The sequence below is a fragment of the Eubalaena glacialis genome, chromosome 5, assembly GCF_028564815.1.
Source record: "Eubalaena glacialis isolate mEubGla1 chromosome 5, mEubGla1.1.hap2.+ XY, whole genome shotgun sequence".
Lineage (NCBI taxonomy): Eukaryota > Metazoa > Chordata > Mammalia > Artiodactyla > Balaenidae > Eubalaena > Eubalaena glacialis.
Window position 1 is genome coordinate 30245830 of NC_083720.1, and position 15656 is coordinate 30261485.

A 15656-nucleotide genomic window follows, 5' to 3' on the forward strand; every position below is an offset into this window, starting at 1 on the left:
GGAATCCTTTTAAGGCAAAAGTAGGACTTATCCTTGCAATATACAGCAAAACATTTGCTGGATTTTCTCACATTTGATTCCTTTCTCACTTCCCTGCCTTCTTTCACTTACTTAATCACTTAACTTTACAAATATTTATTGATTACTCACAGGTCCAGGTACTGTGCTAAAATCCTTATCTCTCATCAGGTCACACCCACCTTCCACCTAAAGCCTGCCAAGTCTTTTGGTCTAGGCTTTACCTTCAAATTCACTCAGACTTGTACTGCGGAAGTCTCTAGAATGACACCCTTAAATGGAGAGGTGAGGAAAGTCTGTACATGGAATGTTTGGGAGCATCAACTTATAAATTAATTTGCTGATTATATATATATGTATGTATATATATATACATACATATATATATACGCTATATATATAGTTGTACTGGATTTTTAAAACTCTTTATTTAACTTTTTATTATACCCTCCTCATTTACAGAGATGTTTCTCGCAGTTCCCACTTTTCAGTGGTTCCAGGCACCTGACTTTAAATGAAAATATCCTCTCTTTGGACTGCCTTGGAGGTGGGGAGGTACAGAGAGAGAAAGAGAATTTTCTTCCTGGCCCTAATGTCCACCTAATTTTTAAAGCATAGGTTCCTTATTATGTTTTAAGCTTACAATTACATGCATAGATTATATTATTAGATGCCTCCATGTCTCATTTCATTTTTCCTAACTTGTGAGGAATGAGTGGAGGAGGGATGGACAGAGTAAAAAATACTTTTCCCTCTGAGAAAAGAAAGATGGGTGTATATGGAAGCAGAGGTTAAAACACTGCTGTGAGACTGGGGGATCAGTAGAGGTCAACATTACATTTAGCCCTCTCCTCAAACGTGATTCTGTTGCATCTACCACCGTACAATAAATAAAGCGAATTTCTCACGCATACAAATAGTTTTTGCATTGGACCAGTTGGTCCAGTTCTCCCATCTGCTAACTTCCTTCACCCCTTTGTCTCAGTTCATTAACTTTACCCTTTCCCGTACCCAAACCCTCCACCTAACCTCCCTCCCTCTTCTGGCTACTAGTCACTCTCGACTTTACGCCACCCTCGTCCTCAGCATCCCCAGCCAGCAGCTGATTGGGGAGCTCTGCGGGCCGGGCCCCAGGTTAAAGTAAGTCAAAGCCAGAGCTCGGAGGTGAGTGACCTGGAGGGTGCGGCGGGGGCCAAGGGGTAGGAAGTGCGTTCCTTTCACGTGGGATTTCAGCGCAAATTTGTCTGGAGTTCTTGCGAGAGAGCTGGCAGGTTTTACTATTTATCACCTACTCGCCAAGCTCGCCTTGGGGCTGCACTCGGTTCTCGGAAACTTCATTCAAAAGCCAGGCTAGGCGGCCCACGAGGTCGGGATTGGGGGGTTGTGAATGACCTCGAGGCCACTTCCTCCCTCTCCGAGCCCGTCCTCTACTCCCCTGGTCACCTTCACGGAAACAAAACTGCCCCCCAGGGCTAGAGAGGTCTCTCTTTCTCTCAGTCTCCCTCGCAAAGGGTTAATTTGTCAGATCGCACGAGGGGGAGGAGATTTCCCCGTAGACAAGTAAAAAGGGTGATGGACAAACGTGCGGGCACTAAGACCGCAAGGCATTCGCTTCCTCCTACTGTGGATGCGGACGCCCGGAGGAGGAGAGTCCCAGAGCGAGGAGCTGGGAGCAGAGGCACAGGCAATGCTCAACCCCGACCGTAGCTGAGAGAGGCTGGGGGAGACCGATTGCCGGAGACCGAGCGGCGAGGGGAAGACCTAGGGGGGTGGGTGGGGGAAGCAGACAGGCGAGCACTCGAAATCAAGCGCTTTACAGATTATTTTATTTTGCGTAGAGAACACGTAGCGACTCCGAAGATCAGCCCCAATGAACATGTCAGTGTTGACTTTACAAGAATATGAATTCGAAAAGCAGTTCAACGAGAATGAAGCCATCCAGTGGATGCAGGAAAACTGGTAGGTGATGCTTTCGCGTGATACTGTCCCCGGGAGCCCTGCGCGTCTTCCCGGTGTGCCTTAATGTCGGTACTCCCTTTCTGGGGCGTGAATCGAGCGAGGAACCGCGACCAGCAGTGAGCGGATCGCTGAGTTCCCGGGTCTCCCGGGTGCAGGAGACATTGGGGCTGCATGAAGCGCGTGAGTCTGTGGGTGCCCCTGGGTGAACCGTGGCTACACATGCATCTTTAACATAGATTATATAACATAGACCATATATGTGTACATAGAGTAGATGTCTGTGCTACAGGGAAGGCGGGAGAGATGCCACAGTCCCTACCTGTGCTACTCCTTGTTTTCCTCTAGATTTGGGTTTTCTTGCTTGGCCTCCCGCAAGCAGAGTGTGAAAGGCAGTGGAGGGAGGACCCAGTCGCCTGCTCCCTTTAACCCTCTCCGGCCCGCCGTCCTCAGCTCTCTGGTCCTCGCCCTCTCCCCATCCTTCCTGCCCTTCCTTTCTCCTTGCAGCTCTGCTACTTCACTGTCTTCCTCTTTGCTGCTCCCCGGCCGGATTCCTCCTTTCCTGGACCCCTTTCCCCACGCGGATCCCTTTCCGGTTTCATAAAGAGACGGAGGCGGGGAGTGGGGGAGGAGGGGACAATGAAAACAGTAATAAAAATGAATGAACCCGAGCGAGTGGAGCCACGCCATTATTAAGTTTGTTTTACGGAAACGCCTTTTGGACACACTCAATTCTAATTCAGTGGGAAGCTGCTGACTGGAGTTGAGACACGGATTAAAAACCTCTGGGTCCGCAGAGTCCTTCGGGGCTCTTCCCCAGACAAACTTCTAACCCGGGAAAGCATCTTTCTTGTTCACTGTGTCCCTCCGCCAGTCCTTTCGAAAATCCCTGTGTGGGGAGCGATCCTGTGTCACCTTGCAATATTTAACAGGGGGAGAGTGTGTGTGCTCATCTCGCTTCTTCCCTGTAGATCGAGCTGCTGTGGCAGACGTTCTCTTACTCCTCTTAACCCCAGGTCTGGCGATCGGTAAAGAGCAAGCCGGCGCACCCCCAAGCTGGGCAGCGGCTGGCAGCCTCCCAGGTGCTGAATGAGAGGGTCCGGCCGAGGGGGCTCCCTCCTGGGATCTGGGGGATCCCGCCCGCCGCGTGCGCGAGCGCGTGCCCCCGGCGCCCTCACGACCTGCCTTCCCTCCCCCATCTCATCAATGGGAAACCAGAGACGCCGGCGCGCCGGGGGGCCGGGGCGGGGGAGCGGTGCAATAGGGGGTGCCGTGCACCGGAACCGGGGGACGGGGGTTCAACGTCTTTTTCTCCGGCCCCCAGGAGTCGCGACTAGTCTCGGGAGGTTCCGCCGCCGCTCCCGCCTCCTCCCTCCCGGCCGGCCCGCCCGGGACCGGCGGGCCATTTGCGGCCGCAGCCCGGCCGGGCCCGCCCCCTGCGCCGTGCGTGCCGACTGGGCCCGGCCTGTTGGGGCGGGCGCGACCGGCCCGGCACGCGGCCCTGCGCGCTCACACTCGCTGCGGCGTGGCTGGGGGCTTCCGAGGGCGCGGGGGCCGGAGGGCCGCTGCCGGAAGCCAGGAGGGGAACGCGATCCGCTCGGGAAGCCGGGAAGTGCGGCGGCACACGGGGCGCGGGGCCGGGGCGCCCCCTGGGCCGCCGAGGCCGAAAGCGCCGAGGGTGGGTCCGGAAGACGGCTGTGCACCGGGAGGCTCGATCCAGTAGGAGTTTAGGCATTTAAGGCCTCGGCGCTCCGGGAGGCCAAGCCCCCTCGGGCGCCACCAAGGGACCCTTCTCCAGCGGCACTTCCTCCTCCCGTGAAGGGAGTGGCGCTGAAGGCAGGGTGGGGGCGGTGGCGCGGGGTGGCGGGCGGCACGGCGAGCCAGCCGAAAGCTCTGGTCTTCTCTGCAGCTGTCTGTCGCGCGTTCGCTTGCCACACAGCTCAGCCCATCTTCCTCCCCCGTTGGCCCTGCGCGCTCTGTGGTTTCTAACGTCTGCCCTGTCTCCAGCTTGCTGCACCCTTGTTGAACCTGTGTCTCTGGAGCCGGCCTCCCCTCGCGCCGGCAGCTCGGGTTCACTGGGGGCCAGTGCCCCTCCGCGGTGGATACTGTCTCTTATTCACTTGTTGCCTTTTCTCTGAGGCCACTGTCTGTGGCTCCTCCACCTCCAGGTACCATTTCCCGCCTCTTTTCTCCGCTCGCTCAACAAGTACACACTGAACCGGACAGGGCCTAGGCCTCCGGGGACTGAAAATGGCAAAAGTGAGCCAATTAATCTTCGCTTGTTGGGCTCCTGCCACTCTTTCCTCCTAGCTCTTTATCTGTACCTTTCATCTGGCAATGTCTTTCCTGGCTTTTCTTCATATGCCTAAATATCTGCATGTGTGTCTGTGCCTCCTATTAGACCATCATCTCTTCAGGGCATTGGTTCTTGTCTCATTCCAATCTTGATTATGCGGAGCACCTCGAAGAAGAGTGCATTGTACATGTCAGATGCTGGGGAAAAGGGTTGTCTAGTGGGTTAAAATTATGATGGGTGTCCGTTTTATTGCCAGCACTACCTGTTAATACTCGAAGCTTAACATACTTGGCCTCCCCTTGCGTTTTGAATACTATGTCATAGTCACACACTAGGGTTTCCCCTTCCTGACTTTTTCTCTTTGACCTTAATTGTCTTGCTTTCTTCTTTTATCCCAGGGTGTATGCATTTCTCCCAATATCCTTGGGTCCCAGTTTTATAAGCCTACCCCCAAAACCTCAACAGCCAAAAAGTCTTGAACCAGGTGTATAAGAAAATGAAGATTTCCTTTTCATTTCCCTTGTTAACAGGAGAAGGAACTCCATAGCCACGGCTTACACCCTCTTGGGGGCAGGGGAAGTTTAGGAAACACAAGGTCTTACCTTTCCCAGACTCATTAACTAAAAATGGCTTGAATAGCTTCTGGAGGAAAAACACAATGTTGTGAAGTTTCTACTCTATTTTTTGACAAAACACTTCCAGTGGTCCTTAAAAATCCCTTAGACATAGCCTCAATTTAGAGGCTATGTCAAAACTAAGTTTAGAGAATTATAACTTATCTCTCAAAAATAAGTTACACTTACTGTCTTTTGAAGAATTGTGAGGAAGGCCAGGAGTGCTGTTTTGTCAGTATGCTGTCTGAACTACCTTTTGAATATTGTTTGAAGGCCTTTATTAAACTTATCCTATAATCCATATTCATTACCTTATTACATATTAGTGTAAGGGGACCCATTTTTGGAGTGGTGTTTTTATAAACTAAAGGGTTCAACTGAGGGAAGTTTATCAAGTTAATTGCTGCTTAAACAATGATTAACCGTGTATTCATTGTTCTAGACAAGGGATAAATACTATAGACTGTTTTACTCTTCTAGCAGGTGGTTTCACATGTAATAGATTAGAAAAGCTATGGAAATGCAAAGTAATGAATGTTATGCCTTGGAGAATCATCCTGAGCCACATCTTGAAACTATATGTCAAGTTAAAAATATCCTGGGTAATATTATCTGGTAAATGAAAGTGTTTTGCATGAGGTAGAGGAAAATGCCTGCTTTTAGCTCAACAGCATTTTTGAGTTCTGATTTTACACAGAAAAGCCCTTGTGATTTTATGGCATTGAAAATAGAGGCATTTTGTTCTTTTATGAGATGTCTGGCCTTTACCTGTTATTTTCACGAATAGCTGACTTAATTTATAAGGTCTGCCATCAAGAGAGCAAAACCGCCTAGTGATTGGTAAGGTGACATAAAATTCATTGAGTGAGAAGGGCAGCTGGGCTCTGCCTTCTCTTTCAGCAGCCTGTCAGGCCTGTGCTAGCAGCGGTGGATGCTAGTTGCTCCAGTTGTAATTGTCTGGCCAATGATGATTATCTTCTGATGTCGGCTGACACGGTGTCCACCAATAGGAAAGCAGGAGGCCTGTGCTGACTGCTGTAACATTATGTATGTGAGGTGACGTCATCACAGGGCTTGTCTAGAACCTCACGAAACCCTCCCCCGCTCCCCTCTGGCATCCTCCACATCCAGCTTTGTATATTTTTCTGACTTTCTCCCCTCCACCCGTGGTAATGGTTATAAGGGTTTTATTGTTTTTATATTTTGAGTTCTGTATTTGGGGTCTATAAGATAGTGTAGGAATTTTTAGAAGTAAATACTGTCTGGCTAAGGAAACTTTATCCACAATTTGGTTTTTACTAAGGAAAAATAGTAAAAGAAACACTATTTATCAGTAAAAGGAATTGTACATCTTTGTGTTCCTTCTTATATGTGAGGTTTGGAAAGTAACATGTACGATTTCAGTATGAAAAAACATAAAAGTATTATAAGCCTGTGTTAGATTTTTACTCAAAATATAGCATCATAATGTCTATCAAACTTTAGAATGCAGGCTGTTGTTCTTCCTGTAGTGACAGTTGCTTTGCATTGATCTTTAAAATCCTCCTTGTGACCTGTTGTATGCTTTTGTAAGAAAAGTGGCTGGAAAACAGTACAATCTGTGGTCGTGAGACAGAAAAGGCCACAGTGTCTCATTTAATCAATGACACTACAGCAAATACAAATTTGGTCAGCTGTCTAGGAAACTACTGTGTCCACATTGTACATAGTGTGTTGCTTGCCACTTATTTTGGAGAATCACAGTTCATATTAGCCTGAAGATTGAAAATCCTAAGTGTGAGGAACTTAACATTTCATTCAATAAACTTTAGAAAGCACTGAGATGTTGCCTAATATGTACTAGGTTAAGAATGAGAACACTGAGAAAAAGTATACAGAGGAAAATTGGAATCTGTTATGATCCTAGAAAATAATGAAATGTTGTGAAGGAACTTTAATCTGAACTTTTATGTAGCTTTAAAAAAACGATGTATATTCATGCAGTCTTTGATTTTTTTTTTTTAAGATTTCCAGGGATAATGCAAAATTAGTTTATGATTATCCATCTCTATATTTGCATTAGTAATAAATATATGCGTATGGTGGTAAAATGTTTACGTAGGCCTTTTGTTAAATTGGAAGTTAAATTTTGTGGTCTAAAGAAGGCTCCTTGGTGCTTTTAATGTTAGATGATAATAATTCTAAAAGTGTCAGGATCACATTGGAATTTAACTCCAAAGTCAGTCCACTCCAGATCTAAGAGTTGTTTTGCATATTTCCTTCTAGGGAGAATCTATCTAGTCAGCGGGAAAGTTTTGAGAAGGATGGAGACTTAAAAATACTTAGGAGAGCATAAAGTAACCGTCTAGCCTGTCTTAAGCCAACAAAATAAAATGAAGTAGTACAGCAAATCAAAAATTCATCTTTGGTTCAATGATCTGGATATTTCAGGTCCAATATTTTCTGAGATGAGTTATCCAAAAATTGTTGCCATGATTCACTTAATTTTTCATGTCTGGATACAGGTGAGCTGAGCTGGCTTTATTAACAGGAATCAGACAACAGTCCACACAATTTGCCGTTGCTCTGTACCTTTATTCTTAGCTTCAAATCTGTCTGCTCCACTTACTTTCCATTTATCTTTGTTAGAAGAGCAGAGGCATTTATCTGGGAAAGTTTACCTTAGAAAAGTTACCTGTACCACAGATATTATTCCTATTGATAACCTAAGGAAATCTGAATGAAACTATAACATGGCTTTATTGAAAGCTTTATTGGAAATAAAGCTTTACTGAAAATATAACAAGGCTTTATTGAAAGCTCATAACTTCATTCCTTTATTTGTATTCTGATTGTGTGTGTATACAGGCAGGTACAGATACGTAAAGTTGGCATAGTTACTCAGAGAATTTTATAACAACAGCATCCTTAATTATATTTGACTTGCAATAATTTTATTTTAAAGGTAGATTAATCCTTTTAAAAAAAAAGATTGCCCTAGAGTCAAGAATGGATTTGTAATTTTAAGTTCATTGAGCAAAAATCATCCCAAAGCACAGATCCTGGTAAGTCATCTAAGTTCAAGCTTATAATTTTATCATGATTCATTTCTGTACTGAGAACTCATGATTTTTAGTTTCAAGGTTATTTTTCTTAGTATATTGGAATGACAGGTATTTTTAGGAACCCTTTTGTTTAGTCATTCACCCACTATGAACTTTCTAAAATTTAACTTTAAGCCTGTCTGCCCAAAATAATGTACAAATGAAAAAGATTTACACTTATCTTTTCTGAGATAAATAATTAGACATGCTGATTTAGAAGCAGTTTTGCTGGACAGATACTCATACAGTTTTCTAATGAGTTAATTCTCTTTCCTTTGGGATTTCATATTTTAGTTTTTTTCTTTCTAAAGCTTTTTTTGGGTTTCTAATTATAATATGATAAGGAAAATATCATTGATATAATGTATTTTGGAGAGGGGGACCCCTACTGTTTTTAACCAAATCTGTGATCACATATTTTAAAGTATAATATATATATAATATAGTATATATATATGTATATATATTATATAACTTCATTTTCTTAAAGATAAATTTCAGATGTTTTAGCTCAACCCTTAATTTAATTTTATTTTTTAAATTAGTTTATTTATTTTTGGCTGTGTTGTGTCTTCGTTGCTGTGCGTGGGCTTTCTCTAGTTGCGGCGAGCGGGGGCTACTCTTCGTTGCAGTGCGCGGGCTTCTCATTGCAGTGGCTTCTCTTGTTGCGGAGCACAGGCCCTAGAGCGCGCGGGCTTCAGTAGTTGTGGCGCGTGGGCTCTGGAGCACAGGCTCAGTAGTTGTGGTGCACGAGCTTAGTTGCTCTGCAGCATGTGGGATCTTCCCGGACCAGGGATCGAACCCATGTCCCCTGCATTGGCAGGCGAATTCCTAACCACTGTGCCACCAGGGAAGTCCCTCAACCCTTAATTTTTTTAACACCCATCCTGGGACTTTTTTGTTTTGTTTTGTTTTTTTAATGATCCTTTGAATTCTGAGGCTGAATTTTTTTTTTAAATAAATTTATTTATTTATATTTTTGCCTGCGTTGGGTCTTCGTTGCTGCGCACAGGCTTTCTCTAGTTGTGGCCAGCGGGGGCTACTCTTCACTGCAGTGCGCGGGCTTCTCATCGTGGTGGCTTCTGTTGTTGCAGAGCATGGGCTCTAGGCACGCGGGCTTCAGTAGTTGTGGTGCGCACGGGCTCAGTTGTTGTGGCTCGTGGGCTCTAGAGCACAGGCTCAGTAGTTGTGGCACATGGGCTTAGTTGCTCTGCGGCATGTGGGATCTTCCTGGACCAGGGATCCAACCCGTGTCCCCTGCATTGGCAGGTGGATTCTTAACCACTGCACCACCAGGGAAGTCCCGAGGCTGAATTTTTGAATTGATTGTTTGTTAACACTTAATGGGCAGTACACAAGATCATTCTTTGAAGAAGACTGACAAGATGAATGAAATGCATGTTTATCATTTATCTTTGTTAGGAGAGTATAGACATTTGCTTAGAAAAGTTTGTTTATATATATACACACAAACATGTGTATATACATAAATATGTTAAAGTGACTTTTTTAAAAAATGAAAACAGATACCCCATTAAAGACCATTTTGTGTGTGTTTCCTGCTATTAGAAAAGCATCTTCCTTGGAATTCCTTGGTGGTCCAGTGGTTAGGACTCGGCACTTTCACTGCTGTGGGCCTGGGTTCAGTCCCTGGTTGGGGAACTAAGATCCCACAAGACGCACAGTGTGGCCAAAAAAAAAAAAGCCTCTTCCTGAGCCAAATGTACTTTTCTAAAAATACATCCTAATTTGACTATTTTGTCAATTTTTTTAACTAGTTAAATAATACTATTTTAGTAAGTGTCTTAAAACTGCAAAATTTGAACATTTAGTACTTGGATTTACCCCAATTATTAATAATTTTTAAAAAAATCTTCAGTATGGGTAATGGTAGGTGAAACCCTCAAGTTTTCCTGTCTTTTAGGCCCAATTGCCTGTCTCCTTCTATTTATAAAGGTGGTGTTAATACAATGTAAAAGTTTTTAAGATGCTAGGCCCACTCCAACTGGGGTAATTGACTTTTTCAGGTGAAGTGGGTTCAGTGGAATTGAACTCTTTGAAGTTGAGAATTTCATGATCTTGTTTCAGGAGGCTCAATGGGGAAAAAAATAAAAAGGCCTGATGAAAAGGTTTAATCCTGAAGCTTTTGTTTTTAATGTGTGAGACTTCTCTTGAAGTCTAAGGGTGCCTTAAGCATTTAAAAGCTGGTCTAGCAGTGGTTATCATTACAATAAGAGGGTACGAAGCTCCATAAAAAGTTATTCTAAATATCAAGTTTGAAGTTTCCTCTCAATTTTATGACTTTTTTTGTTTGTTTGTTTTTGTTTTTGTTTTTAAACTTTAGGTTTATTTATTTATTTATTTATTTATTTATGGCTGTGTTGGGTCTTCGTTTCTGTGCGAGGGCTTTCTCTAGTTGCGGCAAATGGGGGCCACTCTTCATCGCGGTGCGCGGGCCTCTCACTATCGCGGCCTCTCTTGTTGCGGAGCACAGGCTCCAGACGCGCAGGCTCAGTAGTTGTGGCTCACGGGCCCAGTTGCTCCGCGGCATGTGGGATCTTCCCAGACCAGGGCTCGAACCCGTGTTCCCTGCATTGGCAGGCAGATTCTCAACCACTGCGCCACCAGGGAAGCCCAATTTTATGACTTTTTGACATAGATTTAATTTCAAGATCTTAGAAAGGAAGGTAGATTTTCTTCATTCCGTAGTAATGATACTAATAGTTGATACATAGTTGTTTACTGATTGCAGGCATTCTTTTAAAGTGTTTTATATATGTTAACGGTTAAATCCTCCCAGCCACCCTTTCATGTATTATCTTTGATTTTACACAATAGGAAATGAGGCACAATATGGTTAAACAAGTTGGAATTTGTATGTAGGGACAAAAAAAGGAGAAATGGGCTCCAGCCTTGACTAAGGCTTGGTCACCCAGGCCCCTAGCATCCCACTCTTCGTATGAGAATAAATATTCAATCAATAAAATAATGCACTTGGACACTTGGCAGTACTGTAAACATGGAAGGTACCTGTGGTTTTAGTCTAGTATCTCACAGTGTCTGTATTCTGTTTTTCTCTAAGTGGATCCTGGACACTTAAGGCAAGAATAACTACAAAAAGCACTATTAATGTTATAATGAGCATCGTACTGTGCAGATATAAATACTTTAATCATTAAGAATTATTATAAGTATTACTATCAATACTTTTACAACTGTAGAAAGCCATGTTACCTTTAATAATGCTTCTATCATAAAATATTCCAATTTTATCTCAAACAAACCATGACATACAGGTTTGGAACATGTCTTACAAAGCATACTTTGTCTGCTTCTCTACGCTATGAGCACTGCCCACTCAGCTTGGTTCTAAACCCTAGGAGCTTCTGTTTCCACCTGGTACTGCCTGTAGCCAGGCTTTCCTTCAGGCAGGTTTTAGTAGCTACTGGTAAATAGCCAACACCTGTTGACAGGGGGAAATAAATAAATAAATAAATAGATAAATAAATAAATAAAATTAAATCTATATATTACCCCCCACACACACACACACACACGCATATGGGTTGGAGATGTCCTTATTCTTAAAGGTCAGCTCCTACAGTGTGATGAATTAAAGAGAACATTGTTTTGTTTATTAGTTTTAAATCCTTTTCCTGATTTTAAAGTAAATATTTACTATAGAAAAAAAGAAATGAAAACATTAAAAAATATGCAGGAAAAAAAACACCTTTAATTCTTATCCAGAGGCAACCACTGTTATTTTGCCAAATTTCCTTCAGCTTTGTTTCCAAGATTTTTATATACTTTAGATCATTCAGTGGATGTCGACGACAGGTTGAGTTCTCTATTATGTGCCAGGGCCTGCACTGGGCACTTTCATTCGCCTACTGTCTCATTACAACTTTAGATGTTGCTTTGTTTCCTCTTTACATTATAAATGTTTTTCATGTCACTAAAACCTCTCCATAAGTATAATTTTCAGTGGCTACTTAATATTGTATTGTTTGGTCTTAATTTAGATAACCACTCCCTTACATGTTAGGTTAAACATGTTAAGTTTCTAATATTTTGCTATTAGAAATAGTCCTCTGGACATTGTTGGAGGAGGTCATCAAGAGGACGTTGGCCCCCAGTTGACCGGAGAGCCAGACCTGGGCGATTCAGGCTCCTCACCCCCTCCCCTGGCCTTGGAATATAAGTTTTGCCCACCATTGCCACAGCCAGAGCCATTTCAGTGATGCAGCCTTGAGAGGGTAATGTGTTGTTGAGACCGTCTGGGTGGTATGCAGGGCTGAACCTCCTTAAGGACAGCATATAAACTCTTAGTTCCAGCGGGCGGGTGCAAAGATTTACTTGTCTTGCAGCCACCCAAGACAAGCTTCATTAGTAAGTCCGCTTGCTTGTTACCTGCCACCTACCAATCTGGAGTGGCTGCCTTTTTCTTTGGTCTCGTCCTGCCTTCCAGTCAGTGTAAGGGGGCCAGTTTCAAATCTTACCTGGGTACTCCTGGGGATACAAACCAACAGCTGTCCTTCTAGGCCTGGAGGTGGCACTGCAGTGGGCAGCTCGCACCCCTCTTTGTGATGAGAACACAGGTAAAGTTTGCTGTGCTATTAGAGGTGTTTTATAACTAACCTATTATTAATAATGCTTAACTCATATGTGGCCTGACCCACCGGGCCCCTATCAACTGTAGAGTGATTCCCCTTTAAGACCTAGTGTTGTAGATACTTGGAATTTGTGATTTTAACACTAGCAGTTTTTTGGGTTTTTTTAAATTTTAATTAATGAATTTATTTATTTATGGCTGTGTTGGGTCTTCGTTTCTGTGCGAGGGCTTTCTCTAGTTGTGGCAAGCGGGGGCCACTCTTCATCGCGGTACGCGGGCCCCTCACTATCGCGGCCTCTTGTTGCGGAGCACAGGCTACAGGCGCGCAGGCTCAGTAATTGTGGCTCACGGGCCCAGTTGCTCCGCGGCATGTGGGATCTTCCCGGACCAGGGCTCGAACCCGTGTCCCCTGCATTGGCAGGCAGACTCTCAACCACTGCGCCACCAGGGAAGCCCCACACTAGCAGTTTTGACTTGGAGAATGATCCAAAGGTCCAGGAAATCAAGCAGGTTTGGTTTTTTGTTTTTTTTGTCTTCTTTTTTTTTTTTAAGATTTATTGATTGATTGATTGCTATGTTGGGTCTTCGTTTTTCTGTGCTAAGGCTTTCTCTAGTTGTGGCAAGCGGGGGCCACTCTTCATCGCCGTGCGCGGGGCTCTCACTATCGTGGCCTCTCCTGTTGCGGAGCACAGGCTCCAGACGCGCAGGCTCAGTAGTTGTGGCTCACGGGCCTAATTGCTCCGCGGCATGTGGGATCTTCCCAGACCAGGGCTCGAACCCGTGTCCCCTGCATTAGCAGGCAGATTCTCAACCACTGCGCCACCAGGGAAGCCCCTTTGTCTTTCTTTTTTGCTGAAGCATTCGTTTGTCAGAGCAGTTATGTTTGCTTTCTTTTATTGTCTGGTAGGCAGGAAATCTTGGAGGTGGAAACTTACGTCCTTGTGAAAAATGTCCCCACGAAGGAGTGCAGCACTTGGTACTGACTATAAAAGTAAGAGAAGATTAAGAGGTCAAGGAACACTGTGATCCTTAATTGAATTTTCTAGGTTAAAGGAGTGTTCTTCAAACTTTTTTGCTGACATCCACCTAAAAGATGTTTGAAAAACTATGTACTGCCTCACACATTTAATTTTTTTTCTTTGTAAGTTGAAGTAAATTAATTTTTCAATAGAGATAGAATAAATAAGTTGAGGATTGGCTAGTTTCAATAAATATTTCATGACTTGCTAAGATAGGTTTATCTCTTTATTGAGTAATGCACAACAAATCTGAAATAAACGACATAACTTTTTTTTAATTTATTTATTTTTTATTATTTTTGGCTGTGTTGGGTCTTCGTTTCTATGCGAGGGCTTTCTCTAGTTGCGGCGAGCGGGGGCCACTCTTCATCGCGGTGCGCGGGCCTCTCACTATTGCGGCCTCTCTTGTTGCGGAGCACAGGCTCCAGACGCGCAGGCTCAGTAATTGTGGCTCACGGGCCTAGTTGCTCTGCAGCATGTGGGATCTTCCCAGACCAGAGCTCGAACCCGTGTCCCCTGCATTGGCAGGCAGATTCTCAACCACTGCGCCACCAGGGAAGCCCGATGATATAACATTTTTATCCATGGTTTCATTCACTGGTAGCTCCAAAAAGCAGTCTACATTCCACCTCGATACATTTAAAAGACTCAGCTGTACTCATCCTACATTGTTTCTGGTTGTTCTGAACTGAGAATATCTCAATATTCAGAAGGTAGAGTCTAGTCAGCAGGAAAAAAAAAATGAAGATTATCATTCTGCCTCACATCATTGTTCATTTTTACTTTGCTTTTGGGGTGAGAAGGAGAGACACGGGTAGGCTGTCAAGTGTCTTAAACTATCTTTTCTTGACTGTGGAGAAGGTCATAGCTGATAGCATTTCTGTGTGTGTTGTGGTCATTAGGACTAGTCTCCTAATTGGGCAAAGCAATTCCTTATTCTTGACTTGGTCATCCACTGTCAGAACCTAAGGACTTCCTCAAGAAGCTCAAGAAGTAGAAGCTCATTCTACTTGGGGTGTCTCTGATTATTTGAAGACTGTTCTACATATTGACCTGAAAGTTATGACCCTCCATGGGTCGTCCATTAGTACTTAGTCCTGACTCTAGCTGTAATTTGTTCTCACTTCTGCATGAGTGTCTTGTATGCATTTGAAAATGACTACTATCTCCACTCTAGGCTTTCTTTTTTAGAATATCATCTGCAGTTCACTGGTAATCCACATGGATACTTCTGAAAAATAAAAAAGTAGAGCTCCTATACTTTTGAATAATTAAATATTACCTACTAGGAAACTCCTGAGAAATGTATGGAAGCTTACTAAAATTTGGCACTTCTACGTTAAAATGAGCAAGTCTGTATTAGAAAGTACAGTGAGGGAGGGGGGAGTCCTAATTTAGTATTCTACTAAAAAGTCCACAACATGGTGCTCTGGGACAATACAAAGCTCCTATTGTATGGGATATTCTGGAAATTTTAAGAACTCTCTGTTAGCCCTGAACCAGTGGGGTTGTCTTGAGTTGTAGTTGGTTTTCATTTACTGTTCCTGCATTCATATTTGCAGAAATACTTTTTTGGAACCTGTATTTTGTGATGGCTGATATTGTTTGTGATTATACTGCTTTGGTTGGTACTTGGTTCTTCTCCACTTCTTTGTAATTACTGGGTTCGTTTTCTACTGACAAGAGGGTAGTTTGGGGTAGAACAAAGTTTGAGAACCACGCTCCGTGTCCTCAATCCTTAACCAGGTATTTGGGCCAGACTCACGTGGAGAGTTTGTTTTTCCTCAGAGTACACGTGTACAGGCTTCATCTCTGAGATTCAGAATTAACGGGTCCGTGGAGGGGTCCAGGTACTGGAAAAGATCTTCCCAGCTGATTCTTGCCTTAACGAGGAGTGCCGCTGTGGTGGTGCTGATTCCATCTCACATTCTTTGCGTCTGTCTTCTCAGATCATTGATTTCACAAACTGGACACCTCTCCCTCTTCTAGCCTGTTCCACCTCCTTTATCAGCTAGCTACATGGGACCAGGCCGTCACTCTGCCCAGCACCCTTCTCTC

General features: G+C 44.0%; 1 protein-coding gene across 2 annotated transcripts in view; it reads left to right on the forward strand.

The window, feature by feature from the left end:
* Positions 1 to 1104: 1104 nt before the first annotated feature.
* Positions 1105 to 15656, forward strand: part of ELOVL6 (ELOVL fatty acid elongase 6) — a 133327-nt gene continuing 118775 nt past the window's right edge. Inside the window, exons 1-2 of one of the 2 annotated variants that reach the window (XM_061191152.1) lie at positions 1105 to 1182; positions 1857 to 1977. In XM_061191152.1, the coding sequence (XP_061047135.1) occupies positions 1889 to 1977 (89 nt within the window). In that variant the 5' untranslated portion in view covers positions 1105 to 1182; positions 1857 to 1888. Of the gene's footprint in view, positions 1183 to 1618; positions 1703 to 1856; positions 1978 to 15656 lie in introns of those variants that run through there. The other variant, XM_061191151.1, reaches the window with a different exon arrangement.